At 47.3% G+C, this 19762-nt stretch overlaps 1 protein-coding gene across 1 annotated transcript; it reads right to left on the reverse strand.

The window, feature by feature from the left end:
- Positions 1-951: 951 nt before the first annotated feature.
- Positions 952-3839, reverse strand: HER10_EVM0001176 (Aminoglycoside phosphotransferase). Its single transcript, XM_035470931.1, has 2 exons — positions 3029-3839; positions 952-2982 (listed from the first exon to the last, which is right to left on the reverse strand). The coding sequence occupies exons 1-2, from the start codon at positions 3581-3583 to the stop codon at positions 1897-1899; spliced, it is 1641 nt and encodes a 546-aa protein (XP_035327580.1). The 5' UTR covers positions 3584-3839; the 3' UTR covers positions 952-1896.
- Positions 3840-19762: the final 15923 nt, after the last annotated feature.

Below are 19762 nucleotides of genomic sequence, written 5' to 3' on the forward strand. Positions count from 1 at the left end.
CCACATTACGCGTCTAACCAAGAACCTCGGATATCAAGAGTTGATCTGTCTTTTCTAAGCGAAGTTAGTCGTACTTGGTTTAGGCATGTTGGTGCGTGGTGTTGGGCAAAAGTACCCCATGGATGGTAGCAGAAATAGAGTGTCTGATCGTCCTCATTTAGACGGCTGGTCCCGACAGTCTGGGAGCTAGAGTGCTAGCGGCTCCACAATGTGATATGTGTGATAAACCCGCATGCGGTGCAGGGGCCCTCTCTTATATCCTGGCAACGCCTTTCTCAAAGAGGTGCGGAGTACGGATACTAGGGAAGTTCATGGACTTGGGCCAGAGCGTTCTATGTCACCTTCGCACCCAATCAATTCGAGTCCGTACGGAGTACATAAGAGCCACACTCTGCAAGGTCAACGATGAAACACCGGCTAGTTGCATAAGTACCTTTACTTTTGCTATCCGGGATCCGCTATCACCCTATGTCCGAACTATCCCCCTCCAACCGGAGTTCAGTAATAGGATCCCTGACGGTATGGATAGGTACTGCCTGTATTTGTGACCCACAAGAATTAAGTTTCTGCGATAACAAGGTACTTAGATAGGTACTGCCTCTTCTGCTTTGGGCACAAGGCGCAGGCAATAGGCGCCGATGCAAGGATAAATGATGTGATTAATCGGACCCCGGTCATATGCCGCAATCCACTTCTCACGGCGCTAAATCGGACCAAAGGATTGAGTGCACCAGGCCACACGCGCGCATTAAGAAATGCGGGCAGTCGATGTGGCTTCTGTACCCGCCCGAGCCGCCCATTGAGTACTGCCGAGACTGCCCAACCCCTTCGGACATTACAAGGCCGAGTTCCTTAGTGCCGAGACGACGTGATTAATCATTGCACAGGACATGTGAACCTCCGTTAGCCGAGACATTTAGTATGCTCATGCAACTCCTCAATGCTTTTTCACATTGCTTGCTGAGGCAAATACAGGCCAAGAAGTGCTTCGATGACAAGCGAATCGCGGCTGCCAGAAGCACTGATGTTCTAAAGATCACGGCGGCAAGACTCGGCATACTTACATCGAAGAGGGTCCTCTATAGACAGTTGTGAACGCCGCCGTGTATGGATGACCCTGTAGACTAGCTGGTCATTCGAGGGGAGTACAAACGAGACAGCGGCAAATTACATGGACGTGGCCCGGTAGTCGCCAGTAGGTGGGGTCAGGGCACGATCTCCTAGTCCTTGGGAAAGTAGAGTAATGGTCAGGAATACTTTGTATAAAATACGTGCGGTACTGTAACCGACAGACACCTCATCAAAACAAGATGAGGAGCTGAGTTCCCCCCGATCGTGAATGGGCAGTAGTTGGGTCTTATTGACGTGTAGCCATGAAAGTGAGACTGCCTTGGAAAAATGGCGCAATTGGGCAGCAGGTGGACGCTTCGTCACCTGATAACCCCGCAGCAATCGGGTTCTTAGCCAGCTACAAACCACTTTCTTGTTACAAGTGCCAGTAACCCTTTCGAGCCTTCCTAAATCTGATCTTTCTACTTTACAGTACTTATTTCAAAACAAGAACAATACTACATCCCCCGGGCGAAGAACAAAATGCCTGAGAAGGAGAAGGATGGTCATTCTTCGGGAGAATACAACGGTGTTGTTGAGGATGCAAACGTCGCCGTCAACATTCCTGCCAGTAAGGTGGCTAGCCTGATCTCCTCAGGTCAGAGTGCCCAAAAGACAAGACGCGACAACAGGCGACAGAGGGAACAGCAGGAGAAGGAGAATGCAGAGAAGAAGGGATGACGACGGGGAATCTTCGCGCCGCGGCGATTAGGCTAGCGTTGAAGACGAAACCCACCCGCATCTGCTAGGCTCGCTTGCAAACGGAATCCGGAACTTCTTCCTCGATTATCCATCATGGAACAACTGCCGAAGCTCCTTTTCGTACTCTCCCCTATGTGCGAGTTTCATTCGAACAACCTCCTCCGAATTTCGAGACCAGAACGTTGAAAGAACCCTTTCCGCTTCTGAAGAGAGGAATGTCGGTGGTACTAGATGAGCCCTAAGAAGGAAATACATCGCATTCACCGAAGATAGGCAATACCAAAACCACACCCCCTTCGATTTCCACATGTCCTGCATGATTTTAGAGAGGTTGATATAGTGGCTGGGCGGAGCTTTCGTGGCCTGCTCCTCCTTGCGAAAGATTTCCATGAACTCTTGTCGGACTACGTCAAAGTGTTTGAAGCTCTCGCCTTCAATTGTGTCAATAGCACAGCCGGTCACCCAGTACGGCACGGTGACCATCTCTGATGGAAGCGCACATATCCACTCCAAGTCTATCAAGCCAGTGACATTCCACTGTTCATCGACCAGGATATTGCTCGCGTGGAAGTCAGTAAGCTGGAGTGGAAAAGGACCGTTTCGGAGTTCTCTCTTGATGAAATCGCGGGATAATACTCTGAGTAGCGTCTTGACAGCCATCTGCTCACGGCAATCATCCTCGCTGTAGACAGCGTTTGGCTGGCTAAGAAACCGTTGGTCGTGAAATGCAAGCATATCGGATACATAGGCGTCGGTACACCCAAAGGTCTCGTCCTTCTGGACTGTCCTAGTCCCGTCGTCGTTCTCCAGTATCATCATTGAGCAGGATAGCGGTCGATTCGTCAGCGTGACTGTGCCGTTTTGATTGAATCGGAACGAACCAATCCGCATCTGCGGGATACGCGCGAGAGAAAGCATTGTCCTCGAAACTCCTTGGAATAATCTGCGCCTCCGCGCCCCATCGCCTCGATATATATCAAATGTGTCTGAAAGCATCCGCCCCGTCTCAGAACCAAGATATTCTAATAGCATATATGCTGAGTGTAGCTGCTGCTCTGGTTGGTTGTAGATGTAGTAGGAAAGCAAAGGAAGTCCGAGCAGGTCGTGGATCAAGTGCCAGCAGTATCGGACGACGCGAGGAAGAATCGGCATGTGTGTTGCGTGGGTGAACTGATCGATTAGCGATGGCCTACAGCTGCCGACGGAGGAGACTTACATGGCGACCATCTAACAGACCAAATCCAAAAAGGTGTGGCGTGCGAATCTCCGGGCACTTCGCTTCAATCCATGCATGCGCTCCCACTTCACAGCTTAACTTCTCGTCTACGCTACCAGGATACTTGAGTTCGGCGAGTTTGTGTGGCATTGGACAACGAAAGACTACTCTCCTAGACGAGCTTTTGGATAGCACGTCGACCATGACGCAGACATTAAAGCCACCTCGAATCCAGTGGTCCGGCGACAACACGATGCATTTATCTTGCTTTCCCAGAGCCATGTGATGTCGAACGAGAGCTTCTACTCGATCTCTGTGTTCCCAAAGCTCATCGCAGAGCTTTGCAGTCGCAATCCCGTAAGAGACTTGATTGATGACGTTGCCTTCTTTCTCGAGGGCCGCTTCGATCGTGGTGGGGAGTGTCGTCATGTCGATTCGTGGGCTCGGAGGTGACCGTTGTTGAAACTCTGCCCCGTTGTCATCTTCAATTCCCGACCTTAAGTAAGGGCTGCGAATGCATGAGTACGGAGGTGGAAAGTTTTCGGAGCGGAACATTCAGCGAGCCGACAAAAGGGACCGCCATACCGCCCCACCTTGGGCGCTCAGGTGGGAACACGCCTGACAGAGCTCACCGACTGTGACTATACCACTGAACATGATCATTGGAATATACTACTTAGAAGGCAGGAGGATATACTTAGAAGATCAGGACTAGCTTCGGTCAATTTTTCTTATTGAACTGATAAATACATTGCTTCCAAGCGAATGGGCTAAGAAGTAAAGAAGCCATGCAGGTGGGAATATTGGCAAAAGTGTTGAGATGTTTTCGTCCATGTACGGAGTACGGAGTGCGATTACTCCGTAATCCCAGCTCCTGTGTGCACGGATCGCAACCTGTCTCCCCGCAGGTTGTGGCCTGTGCACTCTTGGCATACACATGGAGAGCAGCTGCATGTATCTTGGAGTTTCTATCCTCATTGAAAGAAGTAAGGGAAGAAACTAACATCGCTATGCTACGGAATTGTGATCTTCTTTCAAGTAATTTTCCTCTTCTTTGATGGTCGTTGAGAGAGACATGAGGCAGTTCTAGTCCTTTTGTGACGGCCAGTGCCGAAGAATGCCCTCAAACCTTGTTTTTCGATGAGGTCGTCTGTTCGAAAGGGAGATCCGCTAATGTGGAAAGCCTCAGATTGAGCCTCCTGGAGTAAAATTGATACTTTGTCTGTACGAGGCAATTTGACAACCACCTCAAAGTTTCCGGATAGATCGATGTTGCATTCTTCACGAAATTCGACAGTATTGTTATTGATGATGAACGTTGCTTGGTTTCTGCGCAGTCTATCGTAAATTGCAGTCAACGCAGGATCTACTGCTTTCCTTACACACAAAATCTTGCCTTCGACGTTTCCGTCTGGAATCTGAGTGAGTTCGAAGTAGAAAAGGCAGGAAACAATTCTGTGGGCAATTTCTTCAATCTCCTGTAAAAGATTCTTGTCTGTTTCCACAACCGATTTCAGTAGCGGCATGCAAGCTACATCGTCAAGTCCCGGCTCGGACCCATGGAATTTCACATCTAATCGTCGATATCTGTGCCTTAAATGCTTTTTCTTCTGTGAGATGAAGTTATTCCATATGGTATCGCCGCTTATGATGGTCATGAAAGCTCTGCCGAGCCGGGGAATGCATGTACTTTGAAGCCAACCTTTTGCCTTCTGAGCAATACTCTTAGTTTCCGAGAGAGACATATTGCCGATATTCAGTAACAAATCAGGATCGGTCAAGTCTGGATAAAGCCGATGCATTTCCGAGATTGAATAGAAACTAGGGTTATTAGACGAGATACCGGGATCTTGAAAAGATCCAAGGCCGTCAATATGGTGGGGGGGGAAAAAGCTGAAGTCGGTAAGCCTATGCGACTCACGAACGTGGATTAAGTCAAACCCCCCACTTCCCGGCACCCCCCTGTTTCTGGCACCCACAAAAACGCGAAAATCCACCACAACGCAATGCCCACCCCCAACCTCCTTTTATCACAACATTTTCAATTCGAGTCCAAATGGGCTCATTTTTTGCACATACCTTCTTCTATATCTAATGCCTCAATATACCGAAGATCAGCTTCGTCAGGCTCTCGAGGACATCTCAAACGGCAAGAGTCAAAAGAGAGCCTCATTGGAGTATGGGATACCACGATCAACCCTCCAACTACGTCTCCAAGGTGGTCAGACTAGGAAAGTGGCTTTTGCTGACTGGCAGAGGCTGTCTCCTGACCAGGAGAGTAAGCTGGCACAATGGGTTCGCATTCAGGCTTCGCTGGGCCTCGCACCAACGCACCAACAGGTGAAGGAATTCGCAGAGCGAGTTCTGGCTGCTGCTGGGGATACCAAACCATTAGGAAAAGGCTGGATCTATGCTTCGTGAGAAGGAACCCTATCATTAAGGTTCAGAGAAGTCGTTCCATCGATTCTAGACGCGTTAATGGGGCATCTACTGAGGTCATTAGGAACTGGTTTAAGTTCCTTGCTATCCCTGAGATCAAGGACATCAAACCAGCCAACAGATATAATATGGATGAGACTGGCATCCTCGAGGGTCAGGGAGCTAATGGGTTAGTGCTGGGCATGGCTGAGACGACGTCTGTTCGCAAGAAACAACCTGGGTCGAGGGCATGGGTCTCTATCATTGAGTGTATCTCAGCCTTGGGTAGGGCACTTCGTCCTCTTATCATTTTCAAGGGAAGACGGTCCAACAACAGTGGTTTCCATTACATCTGGTTCCATACGATGGGTGGAGTTTACAGCAACAGATAATGGCTGGACTACAGACTTAACTGCCATTGAATGGTTAGAGAAGGTGTTTATCCCACAGACTATGCCCGAGGCTGAGGGCGAGGCTCGACTGTTGATTGTGGATGGGCATGGGAGTCATACGACGACAGACTTCATGTGGAATTGCTATATTAACAATATCCATTTACTGTTCTTACCACCACACTCCTCTCATGTCCTCCAGCCACTTGACCAGTCTGTCTTCAGCCCTGTTAAGTCAGCCTATCGGAAGGAGCTCGGTTACTTGTCTCAATGGAACGACTCTACCATTATAGGTAAAAGGAACTTCCTGGACTGTTACCAGAAGGCTCGACTTGCTGGTCTATCAGTCTCGAACATCAGAAGTGGTTGGAAGTGGACTGGTCTACACCCTGTAGCGATGGTTAAGCCCCTGATGAACCCTATGGTATTACCTGAGCCTTCTGCTAAGCCCACCACACCCAAACCAACCAGTCGGGGCAAAAGCGATGCCATAATGGTCAACAAACTACCCCTGTTGAGCCATGGGATTCTGCTTCCTCTGCAGTGGTCTGGTCGACACCCAGGAAGCTGGCAGAGCTCAGCGGTCAACTGCACTTATACACCCAACTCGACAATGATACCAGCACTCAACGGCTGCTGTTCAGGAAGGTGAAAAAAGGCTTCACAGAGCAGGCCTGGCAACTGGCAGCTGCCCAGCAGCAGCTGGCTCACCTGAGGGCTCAAGTTACCAACGCTGCAGTTAGGAAGAGGAAGACTGTTCAGATCGATCCCAACACGAAGTTTGCGAACATCAGGGATATCCATCGGGCTCAAATCGAAGCGGGTGAAAAGGAGGTTATTACGGCTGAATCCAGCGACTCTGAATGCCCTAGTGAGGCTGGCAGTTGTATTGTAGTGGGTGTGGTTGAGGATCAATAGTTAATAGTAATGAGGAGGTTGGGTTGTGATCCCATCGTTTTTGTGGGTGCCAGAAACAGGGGGGTGCCAGGAAGTGGGGGGTTTGACTTATAACCTACACTGGAGCTGCAGTGCTGCTCCTGGCACTATAAAGAGTCAATGACGAGAGTACAAGGAAGGCGATTTACTCACATCTCCCAAAAGTCAACGTTCTCACAGTTTGTCGGAAGAGTATACCCTGAAAAGGTGAGAAAGATTCCAGTGAACTTTTTTTCTATAAAGTCTTTACCTGAGCTTTCGTCTTCATTCATGCCGCCATTGTAGTTCGTAAACAGAAATATCGATGGCTTTGTGACAGTTGCAGCAACGATCCCGACTTTTGCGCCGATCTTGTTTGCGTAGGAAACATCTTGAAGCCTTTTCCCTCCAAAAACGTTTTGAAGAGCGACCTCCATGTTTCTAGATGGATATATACTGTCGTATGCAATTACGGCTGCTATTTTCTGTATTGCACGGAATGGAAATATGCTCCAACGGCGTGGCTTGAATGCAATACGCGCCAGATCCTCAAAGACTTTTTTGCACTTTGATACAGACCACCCATTAATAAATAAAGCTCCTACAATAAGACTTCCTAGGAAAAGGTCAGTGCCGTCTTCTTGATCGCGAGAAACAACGTACCTGCGCTAATACCGTACGCTAGATGGAAATGTTCTTGGATAGGGATTGGGAGATCGACCTTATCCATAATCCTCTCTAAAATGTCTAAGGAGACTATGCCTCTGACTCCTCCACCATCCACGTTCAATATCTTGATACCTGCAGTCGGCGGAGATGCACGAAGTGTAAAATCCACGACCGCTTGGCATAGGAGGCATTCCTTGTAAAGATAGAGTAAGTGGTCATTCGCGTAGCTGGTACCAAAGTTCTCCACGCAGCGACTACACACACTGTGACCGCATGAGAGATAGTGTTCTGGCGGTCTCGTGAGGCAGGCGAGGCAAGTTCTGTTACTTTTCAGTTTCAGCCAATAAGGCTGGAAATCTTGATAGATTCTGCGATGTATAGCCACAGCATTGGCACCCTCTGCCAGTTCCTTGAAAATCTCAGCAAAGTATTCAGAGATTCTGGCAACCACAGAACCTAACAAGGAACCATCGTGAACCCAGCTGTCCTTTGAAGCGTCTCGTCCGATATTTAGACATGCGTCCTTGTATAGGGTGTTAAAGACCGTGAGAGGTTCAAACAAATGCATATCCGCGAAGTAGTGATCAAGTATTAGGCAAGATGCAATTGACTTCGCGGCAAAGCCTATTAATTCCTGCCTTTCACTGAACAGGTCTGTAAAATGTCCCAAGTGATGACTCAAATTTGAAACGACGGGAGCCTTTTGTCTTGACGCCTTGACCAAATCGAACCTACTATCCTTACCTTTAGAGATCTCCTCAAAAGCAATCTCAAAAAGACTCGCAAAGTGTTTCGACGAGAAAGCGATAAGAAATTCCTTTCGAACGGCCAAGGTCTCTTTGGAGGCTTCTAGGAGGTAAGATCGCAATTGAGAGTATTGTTTTCGGCTTTGTATGTTACGGAAGCTTACGCCCGAGAAGGCGTTACTAAACCTCAAATTTGTTTCCCGACTAAAGGCGCCGTGAAAAGCTCTTCCCGCAGCTGTTTTCATGACTGGAAACGCAAGAATAATTACTACCGCTGGGCGAGCCGGTGAATTGGCATCCGTAGAGCCCATCCATCTTGCTATTGTGCAAGCGATCGTCGTAAGGTCTTGGAGCGCGTATGCAAAAAAGCAAAATACATCCGTAAATGGGTGGAGAACTTTCGAATATAAAATATCCTCAGCATGGCGGAAACTTTGATGAGAAGACGATGTTTTCTGTGATTGCACCTCACAGCAAGACTTGGCCCAGGCACTTCTTTTGGTTCTGGGGCGTGATGGAGCAGTGCCTATGAGTAGCCCTTGATCCAGCTCAAGGCAAAGACTGTCCTGCTTTTGTCTCCGCAAGATCTTGTCTTTGCAGCCAATAATAATTGCAAGGCCAGGACTTAAATCAGATGCCAATCTGGAATCCATTAGCATTTGTAGGCGGCATGATCTTGAAAGCGTGAAATATGATGCAGGCTCTTTCGACACCCAAATCCAGCAGGGACATCGAGACATCTTAGTTCGCGAACGCGGTTCACGGATTTATGGACGATTCTCTGGGTTCTGCTCTCTTTAAATATCTGGTATGCAACCGTCTCTTGACTAGAATGGACCGAAAATAACTCTTTTCTCTAATCTATTTTTACCTCTGGCCAAAAACGGCCTCTATTTCAGCGCGACTTGTTTATATCTTCTGTGGGCGGAAGGCAGTATCGGACTTCATTTAGATCTCAATACACGTTAGAAACCAGAGAGAAAATGTCGTTCAAGTATGCATATAGGTGTCTGTTCTGCGGCGAGCGGCGGTATCGCGTTGTCAACAGAGAGCTTTCACACAGGACTAGACATTTCCATGAACGAGACATCTGTCGACGGTGCTCAACTACCCACACAGTTATCCACATACATCATCACTACTGGTCAACACCATGCGATACATACACTGATAACAATATAACATCCACTCAAAGCTCGGCATTACCTAGAGAGGCGTGCGAGCTGTCGGCTGAGACTACGGTCCCTTGTGAAAGGTATTACCGCGAGTTATCCGAAGATGCACGCCCTCCACCTATTGGCCCAAAGCCCGAGACGGTTCGTTCTAGGAGCTATGATCATTGAAGCTCAAGTAGGATAGGATTTATTAAGTTTAGCATCGGGTGCGGATGAGTATACTTCGTGGGGGGTGTGGGGTGGGGGCTGGAGGGGAAACGCACCTCTATTCTTAGATACATAAAGTACTAAGGTACTTAGTAGTCCATTATCGACGCGGCGCATTTCTGACTCCGGCCATCTCCCAATAATAGCCCTAAATGCAGTTTGTATATAAGTAGCTAACCAGTCTCCCAAAGAACCGATGTTGACATAGTTGTTCTGTATCAATCATGAGTATGCGTCATTTCATCATTCTCGCGCTTGCGGGCGCAGGAGTCGCCGAGCAGCTACATCAACTATATGGGGGAAACATTACTGCTACATGGATTCCTCAGCTGCAGTTGCTTAATTTCATCGACGAAGTCTCCCTGCACTTTCTGCTAAAAGCTCAAGCGATCTCTCAAAAATCCCCTGACTATCCGGAGATAGATATTCATATACAGGTAAAGATGCTTGAGCAACTGATAGACTCAGCTGACGTCAGGAAAAGAACAAGCAGAAACTACTAGATCACGACTACGCCAGCTTGGGTTACAAGTCGAATTGTCAGTATAAAGACAAAAGCAATGCAACTGATCACCTGTTAGCGGCCAGCGAGCTCGCATCCAGGGTAGCGAATGGCTATCGTTTAGGGCTTTTGCATAAATTAAGCCCAAATCTTGGCAAATCCGATGTATGCACCTTTCAGTGCAGTAGCTCCCTCTCCGATTCCGTCTTCCCGATCAGTGCCAAATTAGCATACAGCCTCGTGAGGCCGTTTATCTTGCCTGGATCATGTTCTGAGCTAGCTATCAAGCGTCTTCCAGAACTCAAAGTGATTGAATTTGATATGGAAAAACAGGAGATATTCTTTCATTGGGACGAGAATTTGTCCGGCAATGACCTGTGGATTGCATGGATCAGTGAACAACTAGGGCTCGTTTACACTAAGCTGGTACAAAGTGCACCCAACACTGGCTATGTTACTTTCCCCAACGGCATCAAAGGATGGGCACTAGCCTTGCTAACTACGGAAAAGCCGGACGAAGTTTATGTTCTCGATTCTGTAGCTTTAGCTGGACCTGCACCAGTGCAAATAACTGTTTAGCTTGATCTAAAATGAATAAGAAACTTGCGCGTTACTGAATATACGAACAGTCAAGCATTCAAAAAATAACACAAGTTCCAGTGCCTATCCAGGTATACGAGGCACCCTAGGAACAGCCAAATTTTCGAGCCGAAGAGCTACATCACCGGGATCGGGCTCTCGAAATTGTTTTGGATGCTTAGACTCCAACCGAGGTCCACGGCTGTAGCTTTCCTTTCTAGTAATGGCGGTTTTTGGCTTCTGCTTGATCTGGAAGAAATTAGTCGTGGGATTCTCAAGGTCATTGAGACACTCACTATAGCTTCTAGAGATGGAGGCCAGTCTTGTCCATTCCAAGAGTTGTAAATTTTCCATTCATCTTTCTCATCGTCGTAGACAAAAAGTGCAACTCGCTTATGTGGTATGTTTGAGTACTCCCAGCATTTCTTTTGCAAAGACTTGAATCTCTTTCTGGACTTTGCGGACAATCTAGCGGTTTCTGGAGTCATCTTAATCTGATAGTTGAAGCCTGAGAGTCAAATGAGCTCACTAAGAATTTGGGGCTATTCTTATAGAAATTCTGAATTGGATTGAGCAAATGCTATGATCTAAGAATAGGTTTCTTGTCAAAGCTATAGTTAAGCAGAGGCAGACCTTTGTGTATCTTCTGTGGAGACAATATCTCTCTCTATCCCCTCTGCACTTTGGACTAAATAATTTATAACATCTTCTTTCATGTCCATCTCTCTTTGTAAGTCCATTAGCTGCCTTTGCAGCCTCTCCTCATTGTCAAGCGACCGACAGAACCGCAAGTAAAGGTTGCCATAGTCTTGAGCCAACTGAGAATGTTTTTCCTCGCAATCTCTCATAGCCATAGCGTGCTTCTGCTCGTCATCTCTCATCTTTTGGTGTGTTCTCTGGAGCTCCATCAGAGACAGAGAGAACTGAAATAGCGTGCTGTTAAATGCAATTGCATTTTGCTCAGTCACCTGTAAATGATGACGTAAATGATAGGTGAAAGCATCCGCAAATGGGATGCTGGACATTCCTGCACTCAGGCCTTCGAGACATCCCGTGAGGGTGGTCTGCTAATCAGCATCTACTCAGTCGCATCCCGTATGGTATTGTGGGCGGTTGTACCTACATCATGAGGCAAAGAAGAAGACTGAGAATAAGGCGACGACATTGCGCGAATGGATTCGATCTGCGTTCAGGGACACTTGCTTAAAAATTTCATTTCAATCTCTATAGTCTCACGATTTTTATACTTTTATAATCGAATTCTAAAGCTTTCTCAATGTCACTGGACGCTAGTGAATAGACCAAGAAAGGGTGCGCAACACGCTATAAAGAGAAGGTGTACGGCCTTTGCAGTTTTGGCCAATGCGAAGCCCAGAATATTTTTAGATTGTTCAAGAGGTAGCATTCCGCGCGTGACACCTAAAGGTTCCAACAACATAGCCCTTTATTTACTCCGCCTTCCAACCCCACCTAAAACAACAAATAGGAGAAACTCAAGTGTTTCTAACAATAGATTCGAACGCGATAGTAATGTATCTCATATGTCGCCATAGCGTTTAAAAGCCCTATAAGTCCAATTGTGGCTGATGGGCCGGTTGAGCAACTCATATCCGTATCTACAATCTACATACGGAGATCATAGAATGGAGAACGAAAAGCAGACACAAATCCTCCCTCTCAACGAACCTTATCATTTGGAAACGTCGAGAAAGAACGAAAATCCGCCTTCAAGCGTTGAACAGCTCTTCATAGACCCGAGATGGCTCCTTAAAAGTTCCGACCTAGGTCCGAAGAACACTTGTGGGGCCGAATCCATCGTCAACCCTCTGACGGATATCGATTGGACAACTGTGGAATCGCAAGACTTCACTCAACAGGATCTTGATCCTTCAATCCAATATCAAGACATCCTCGATTTCAACGCTTTGTTTCCAGGATATATATGTTGCCAGTCTTGCGAGGCCACCTCGCAGCAGTCCGATAGATTCAAGTCGCTTGAAAATGAAACTCAAGGTCTAAAAGAAATTGTCGATGACCAGAATTATCGGATCAGAACACTCGAAACCTTCATGAACAAGCAAGAATCGTATATTATCTCTCTTCACGAATGGGCAACTAGCACCGAGAAACTCAACATCGAATTCAGGCAGATCGTGCAAGAGCTACATGGTCTGCTCTATAACCCAGGGCATCTTCAAAACGTTCTCCGAAAAAGCTCCTTCAGTGAGAGCTATAGGGAAAACAATCATGATAAGGATTCCATTTCAAAAACGAGACTTTCAGGATAATCGCAAATTCCCCAGTATGCCAGCCAGGTTCTCTCAGCGATAAGCTTCTCAGCACTAAATGATTCCGCCACTGAATGCAAGACTTGCACCTGTCTCTCAGCTTCCTGCAAGAATGAAATGAGGACTGTTAATTTCTGGCGTTCGATGTATGTGGCATGGAGGATTATTGCCCTCTCGTTGTTTAGTCGATCTATGTACTGCATTTCGTCCATGTGTTGCATGTCTTGAAGTCTTTCAAGAAGCTCGTCAATCAAGTTTTCCGTTCGCTTGTTCATGTTGAACATACGATCCAAAGTCGAGCATGAATAATGGAAGCTCAGAGTGTTACGAAGTGTTCTGATTCAATGTTATGACAGCAGACCGTGTATTTATTTCCTCTCTAAGAGCTGATCACTGGATTTAAAATAAGGATTCCAGAAGATTGTGTTACCCAAGACCACAGCTAAAATTAGTGCGGCTAAGAATAGACGTAGTGCCGAACCGTATTGGACATCGACGGCTGTCAAATCTCGAACCTTACCCGAAAGAAACCCCAGGAAAAAGGTAATGATAAGCATCGGAATGGAACTAAGCAAACCTGGAAGTATTCTAATAGAAAAGTTGACGTAACTGAATGAAATCAACTTGTTTTGTATTGTAGAGAGTAACATCAGTGTTGTGCATGAAATGAGGAGCAAGATCATGGTACATATGAGAAAAAGGCGTATATTGACTTTCGATACGTCCGGAATCGGAGGAATTGCCGAGAAGCCTCTGATCTGAAATGCTGAGGCGGTTGATGAAACATCGAGACATTTTTCAGCAGGCCTTTTGAGGCACAATCTTTCTGTTCCAATCGTCAATTCCGCAGGGAATGATTGCAGAGCGCCTAATGCTTGGGTAGCCTGCGTAACGAGCTCAGAAACCTGAGTGGGTAAAGCTGCAAGTGCTCGAGAAGCTTCACTGAAGATCTCTGGCACTTGCAAATGGAGTTGTAGGCTTTCCTCGGGTGGACTTCTTTGGGAGAGATTGAAGCTGACAGTTGCAATTCCGGCGTCAGTCACGGTAGGACTGGTGATGGAAAATACAAGTATGCTCGTGTATCCAATCAACAGAGTGAAGGAGAGCAGGAGCAAGAGCAGTTGATTAGTTTTCATCTCAGCGTTATAAATGGGGATCAGGGAGGATTTACAAGTCAGTAAAGTCAGACACTGGCAGGCTTTTAATACTAGATAGAATGCAAGTGGTCGCAGTTATGATAATTATGCCCCGCTAATTAAAGAAACCCATCACTAGTAAAAGTACCGCTACCCTGTAAATCTGTTATAATTGGGAAAAGCTCCGCCACTCCTTGGGAGTATTTTAAAGCCGACTTCTCAAAATAGCTGGCCCTTCGGTTGGCTTTCTGCAAATCTTCTACAATTGTTTGAAGCCGCTCGTAAGATAGATCAAGCTTTTCTTTAACTTCTAGCCTCAACTTGACTTCCGAGTCTAGCTGAGTTTTAAGCAAAGAGGCTTGTTGGGCCAAATACTGGTTTTGGACTTCTAGCTCGTGGATGCGGGAGGTGAAGCTCCCAGAAGATGCCGTATTCGCCGACTGAAGAGAATTGGTCCTCGAAGAGGCGATAGAGATCCTGGAATCATCGACGAATGGAAAGTTCGAAGACAAAGTTCTATGCTCGTCTGTCGGCACCGCTTCGAAAACCTTACCAGCTAGATTGCATAAGTCCTTGTAGACGTTGATGCTTTGATTACTCAAGCTTTTGGCAAAAAGAAAGGCATGATCGCTATTCAAAAGCTCCCAGCAATACCCATCGTCCTTGGATGGGTTGAGTCTTACTTGCTCCGGTTTAACCTGGATGCCTGTGCGCTCCTCTGGAATTACTTAGTGAGATCAACCATGCGGTAGTCTCGACTGTATAGCCATACCTATGTGACGTGCGAGCTTCACTCGACACTTCTGCCTCCATTCGCCTCTCTCAATGTTACTTTGTCTCTGAGTGGTGATCATGTTTCTGGTCTATGTAACGCGTACTCGTACCGAGAATGATGAAAGGTTTTATGTGCGACCCCAAATTTGACTAGATACATGTTCTGTTCATGAAAGCCTGAAAATAGACTCGGCACACTGCCTGGATCCAAGCCTCACCCATCTATTTCAGTTTCACTGGTTTTTCGATGATTATTTGCAGAACCCGGCTTTTTTTAGCTGCCGCTTCTGAGCCACTTTCAACTGCTCTTTTTCGCTTACGGATTCCACACCAAGAAATTCGATGGACATCTTGTCGATGATACCTCCAAGATGTTTCTGATTCCAATTCCGTCAGCTCGCAACGCGGATGGCTACAGGAGGACATTTCCCGCCCCGAAGTACCCTCATGGTTGTCCAAATGCTGTTCCCACTCCTTTTTGACGATGAACTGTAAGAATCTCTCAGGCGCTGGCAAATCCCTATTGCCGAGGCATTCAGGACACATTCCTGGCAGAATTCTGTCTTGAATTCGCGCCCAGCTGACTTCGAGCGGCAGAGTTCTCATCTCGATATGCTCTTCGCAATGTCGCGTCCATAGTGTACTTTCCCAAATCCACTTGTTGCAGAGAAAACAATATTCGCCGAAACCTTTGGTGTCTTCAAAGTGAAGTTTCTGACATTGGTACATGTGTGCTTCGTTCTTTTGCCCTATTAGACGCTTGCACTCATGCTTGTCTAAACCCGGGCGAGCGCTCGTTTCTGAGGGTTTTCTGTAAAGTTGAACGAGCAATTCCAAAGCTTTTTTCCCTGTGTCGCTTCTCAAGGTTGCCTTTTCGAAAAGAAGCCGGGATAAAAAATATCGCTCAGGAACTATGGGGCTGAGCCTGTCGGTGGAAATCGGTGCGCAAAGAAGCTCTCGATCGCTGCCAGTGCTGTCGACGTCCTCTTCGTACAAATGTGACGTATCATGTCGGCTCTCGGTTTCCTTCAAGCGGAGTTTTTGTAGCGCTTTGGCGACGAGGACACCCTGCTGCAACCGTAGATTTCTTGTCTCCCCAGATCTTGCACCCGCACGACGTTGTCTGTCCAGCTCATTCTGTAGTCGCCTATATTCGTCACTTTCCATAACGGTCTGTAACTCCCGCGCAGGGAGCGTTTGAAACTGCGTCGGATTATAAATAATCTCCAAGTCGTGGAAAAGCTTGCCCAAGTCGCGCACAGCGTCGCCAAAGTAGGTTCCTTGACCGTCGATACCGGGATTGTTGGGCGCATAATGTTCGCCATAGGTTCTGGGATCGTCATGGCCGGCTTGTTGCATTCTTTGGGTATCGCTATACGCCTGGTTTGAGTCTGGCATAATACTTAGCGCTCGAAGTTCGCTTGGTCACAGGAGGGTCCTTACCAATAGCATAAAGATTAGCGGCTCGGAGGTCATGAAATGTCGGTGGCTCTGCGTATCCCGCCCTTTGACCAACTTTTCTTAATTCATTGCTCAGAGAGTTAGACGAACGTATCTTCCCAGTCTTCGAAGCAAAAACTGGGGAATTCAGGAAATCATCATTCCAATGGAGCACCTTCGCCTTCGTCTTGACACCTGGCGGTTTGATTTCGAGAAGTTCGTCCACTGTAGCATAGCCTTTTAATGCCCCCATGGCAATAAATTTAGCGACGAAAAATAACATAGGATTTCGCCAGAGAGGGAAGTCCCCAGATCTCAGACCTTCGTGTAAAGTCGATTTCGTCCTATCGCATCGTGATTTTCAGCGCTGATACCTTAGGCGAGAACTCGCGGGAGGGGGTATTACCGCTTTCGAGGGTCCCATTGTTTCCCCTTCAACTGCTTCTGGGACTCCATCGCAAACTCTGCGTCGCCTTCTTCGTTCCTGAAGAGACCGAAACGTACATCCTGAGCCCTCGTTAGATTGGCGAAGATGGTACGCGGAGTGTAGTAACATACTTTGAAATACAATCCCACACGGCTGCCTGCCCTAGCTGAGGATTCGCTGTAATCTGAGACGCGGGCGGAGGTGAAAGTATGGAGCTGCGTATATGCCCAAAAGTCGATCCTGAAGCTGGGCTGGGAGTACAGCGTGTAGTCATACTTCCAGTGTGACATGGCGAGATTCCCGAAATGAGTATTCGTTGCTTGTCGCCTTGGCCGCGGTGGTTGAGACTGCCGACACTTGAGTTCTTCGGGCAACTCAGTGCGGCAGAACTTCCAGAATGCTCCCGGTTAGCTGAAGTAAGGACTCATTAGATGTGCAATTGCTCCTACGTTGTGAATGATAGTGTAAGTCCGTGGTTCGAGACGGTGTCCTGTGCTCCATCGTACGGCTGCTGAGAAGAGTTTCCACCGGTGTAAAAGCGAGCTAGGGTCAGGCGTGTCTAGATAAAGACCATTCATGCCCCTTCCCAATTGTAACATGAAGTCCTTCAGATCTTCGACATTGCTGATATCAGCGGTTTCCTTAACGTCGCTTGAGCTTTTTTCGTTGGGTTAGAGGCTTAGGCTTGCGGTGGTTTGGAAGAGAAACCTACTACTGATACCAAAGACCCAACGCACGCTCGTAGTCCCTCCGAGTTTTCGCAGCAACTCTCGGTGGGACCCAATTGCCGTTGATAATATCCGGCTTAGCGTCTCCATGGCGGCTTCTCGCAATCTCAAAATAGTCCTTCGGCTTTCCCATTGTTGGATTGTTGTGATTTTAGCTTTGTGGTGTGACTGAAATTGTAAAGAAGGGCAACCACCACAGTATGAGATGGAGGGGGGAAGGGTTTGCTTTAATAGTTCTTAGGTGCGCCTAGAATTTGATAAAATACAGGGCTCCCTAGCTTGTCATTAAGCGTCCAACGCCGGTCACCACAGCACTAAAGCAACCCCGGTCACTAGCGTACACCAGAGCCATATGCCCGACAAGGCACATCATAATCAATCCTGGCTGCCATTGTAGCAAACGTCACTAGGAACTTGAGATCTTCTTTGCAGGCTTTCTCTAGCAACGAATGATTCAGAAGAAATTTGATGTCTGTTGCTGTGGTCATTGCAAGCATATCAGCCGCCTGGTCCGACCATCTCCGAAGTTGAGTCAAGCCGACTTCTCGGTCCCCTACCCTTTCTTTATCCATGAGGCGATTCATGACGATACCGAACGAGTGTATCATTTTAGCCTCGTCCCCACGATAAGTACACCTTTCCAAGTCGGATATTTTGAGCTGACCGTCAATGCTCAAAAGAATGTTTGCGCACGAGAAAGTTTCATAAATGAGTTCCTTGGACTGTAAGAATGCAAGCCCTTCCAATGTCTGACCGTATTAGATGAGTTGAACAAAATATGATTCGACTCACCTGTTTGAGGATCGAGCTCAGCTCTGGCTCCGTTGGATACTCAGGAGACCTGTAAATCTGCAGAAGAGAAACTGCTAGGTACTCGGAGACAATATGCAGACCTTCAGAACTGTCGAAAATTTCTTCCACACGCTCGAGAGAGGGATGATGGATGCTGCGCACATGGACCAGATGTTTTTCTGCTCCAGAACCACAGATGGTTCTAATCATGAACCTGGCTGACGACTTGCGGCTTTTGACAACTTGTCTCTCGGTTCCAAACTCTACGACAAACTTGCACTCATAATGATTCCATGGTGAGCCTGCAAAGACAGGGACGAGAGCGTGGTTCTGGGGACCGTAGGGGTTCGGGAGTGCAATTGCCCCATGGGCCTCCGCTCGACCCAAAGTTTTGCGGTTTTTTGAGTTGGGGATGTCCCCGCGGTTAAGAACAAAGCAGCCTTCTGCCTCAGCTTCATCATCTATAAAAAGTGTGTGTCGCTCTAATTTAGCCATTGTCTTTTGTATTAGTTGATTTGAGGACAACATTGCTCTATAGAAGCCGACTGCTTCAATGTTTATATCTGGTTCGATACCTCCAAGCCTGATTTGGCTCCTGGAAGGCCGAAAATGGCCTTCAGTACTCCGCATAGCACTTAATGATCGGCCACGCAACGACCCTCCTTGGCTAGATTCAATGACAGACAAGCGAGCGACTGCAGTCGGGAAGCTCCAAGTCTTCAAAATGAATACCTGCATTGCTCCTGAAACGTTTGCCAAATTCCTCGGCACAGCTCGCGTGCCCATACAACGAGTTGTGTTTCCTGAGCAGGAAGACTTCGATACGTCTCTGGGTTACGAGGAGAAGATACCAGTAAAGAAACGAGTGGAAAGGATGCGGCAAATATTCCTTGAGGAAGGATGTCGGCCGCTGGAGCGCCGGAATTTTCTTCCGGCAATCATGTCGCGCCGTGTTCTTGAACATCTTGTTAATGTATCAGATACTTCACTTCATTCTTTGCTGGAAAACCCGATGGAGGTGCCGCCTCTTCTTTCAGTCCCTGCCGACGTCAAGATTTTCGGTTTACAAGGCCTGCACCGTATTGAGGCTGCCAAACTTTTGAAGAGCACCGAATGGTGGACGGTGGAGCTCTACGACATAAGTTGGTTTTTTTATCGAACAGCATCAGAACGGACGCTGAACCTTCTAGGTATATCTATGGAAGCCCGAAAAGCTCTGAGATACGAGTTTGACAATGCAGCCAACTTCTCGGATGGCTATATTTTCAAGGAAGTGCAGCATCATCACCGTCTTAAAGGTACTCACGGTGAGAAACGATGGCTGGCCAGATTGACATGCAGTAAACGAAGCATCGCTCGTCGGGTCCTGAAAAAGGAGAGTCTAAATCAAGCCTTATACAATCTTCATGAGGTTCCTGGCCTTTGGATTGACGATGATGGATTCAAGATCGGCGTTTTGCACAAGATGCTAGCGATCAGGAGTGATGAGGTATGCTGTCTCCTCCTCGACCTAATTGATTGATGCTTATGTGATATGAAAGGAATT

The sequence above is a fragment of the Colletotrichum scovillei genome, assembly GCF_011075155.1.
Source record: "Colletotrichum scovillei strain TJNH1 chromosome Unknown Contig00010, whole genome shotgun sequence".
In the NCBI taxonomy this organism is placed as follows: domain Eukaryota; kingdom Fungi; phylum Ascomycota; class Sordariomycetes; order Glomerellales; family Glomerellaceae; genus Colletotrichum; species Colletotrichum scovillei.

What these genes read in the sequence shown, in the direction of transcription:
- HER10_EVM0001176 (XM_035470931.1), bottom strand. Translation starts at nt 3,583, where the DNA reads ATGTTCCGCTCCGAAAACTTTCCACCTCCGTACTCATGCATTCGCAGC. An exon ending in GTCTGTTAGATGGTCGCCAT is followed by an intron (nt 2,983 to 3,028) that starts GTAAGTCTCCTC and finishes CTAATCGATCAG; the next exon opens with TTCACCCACGCAACACACAT.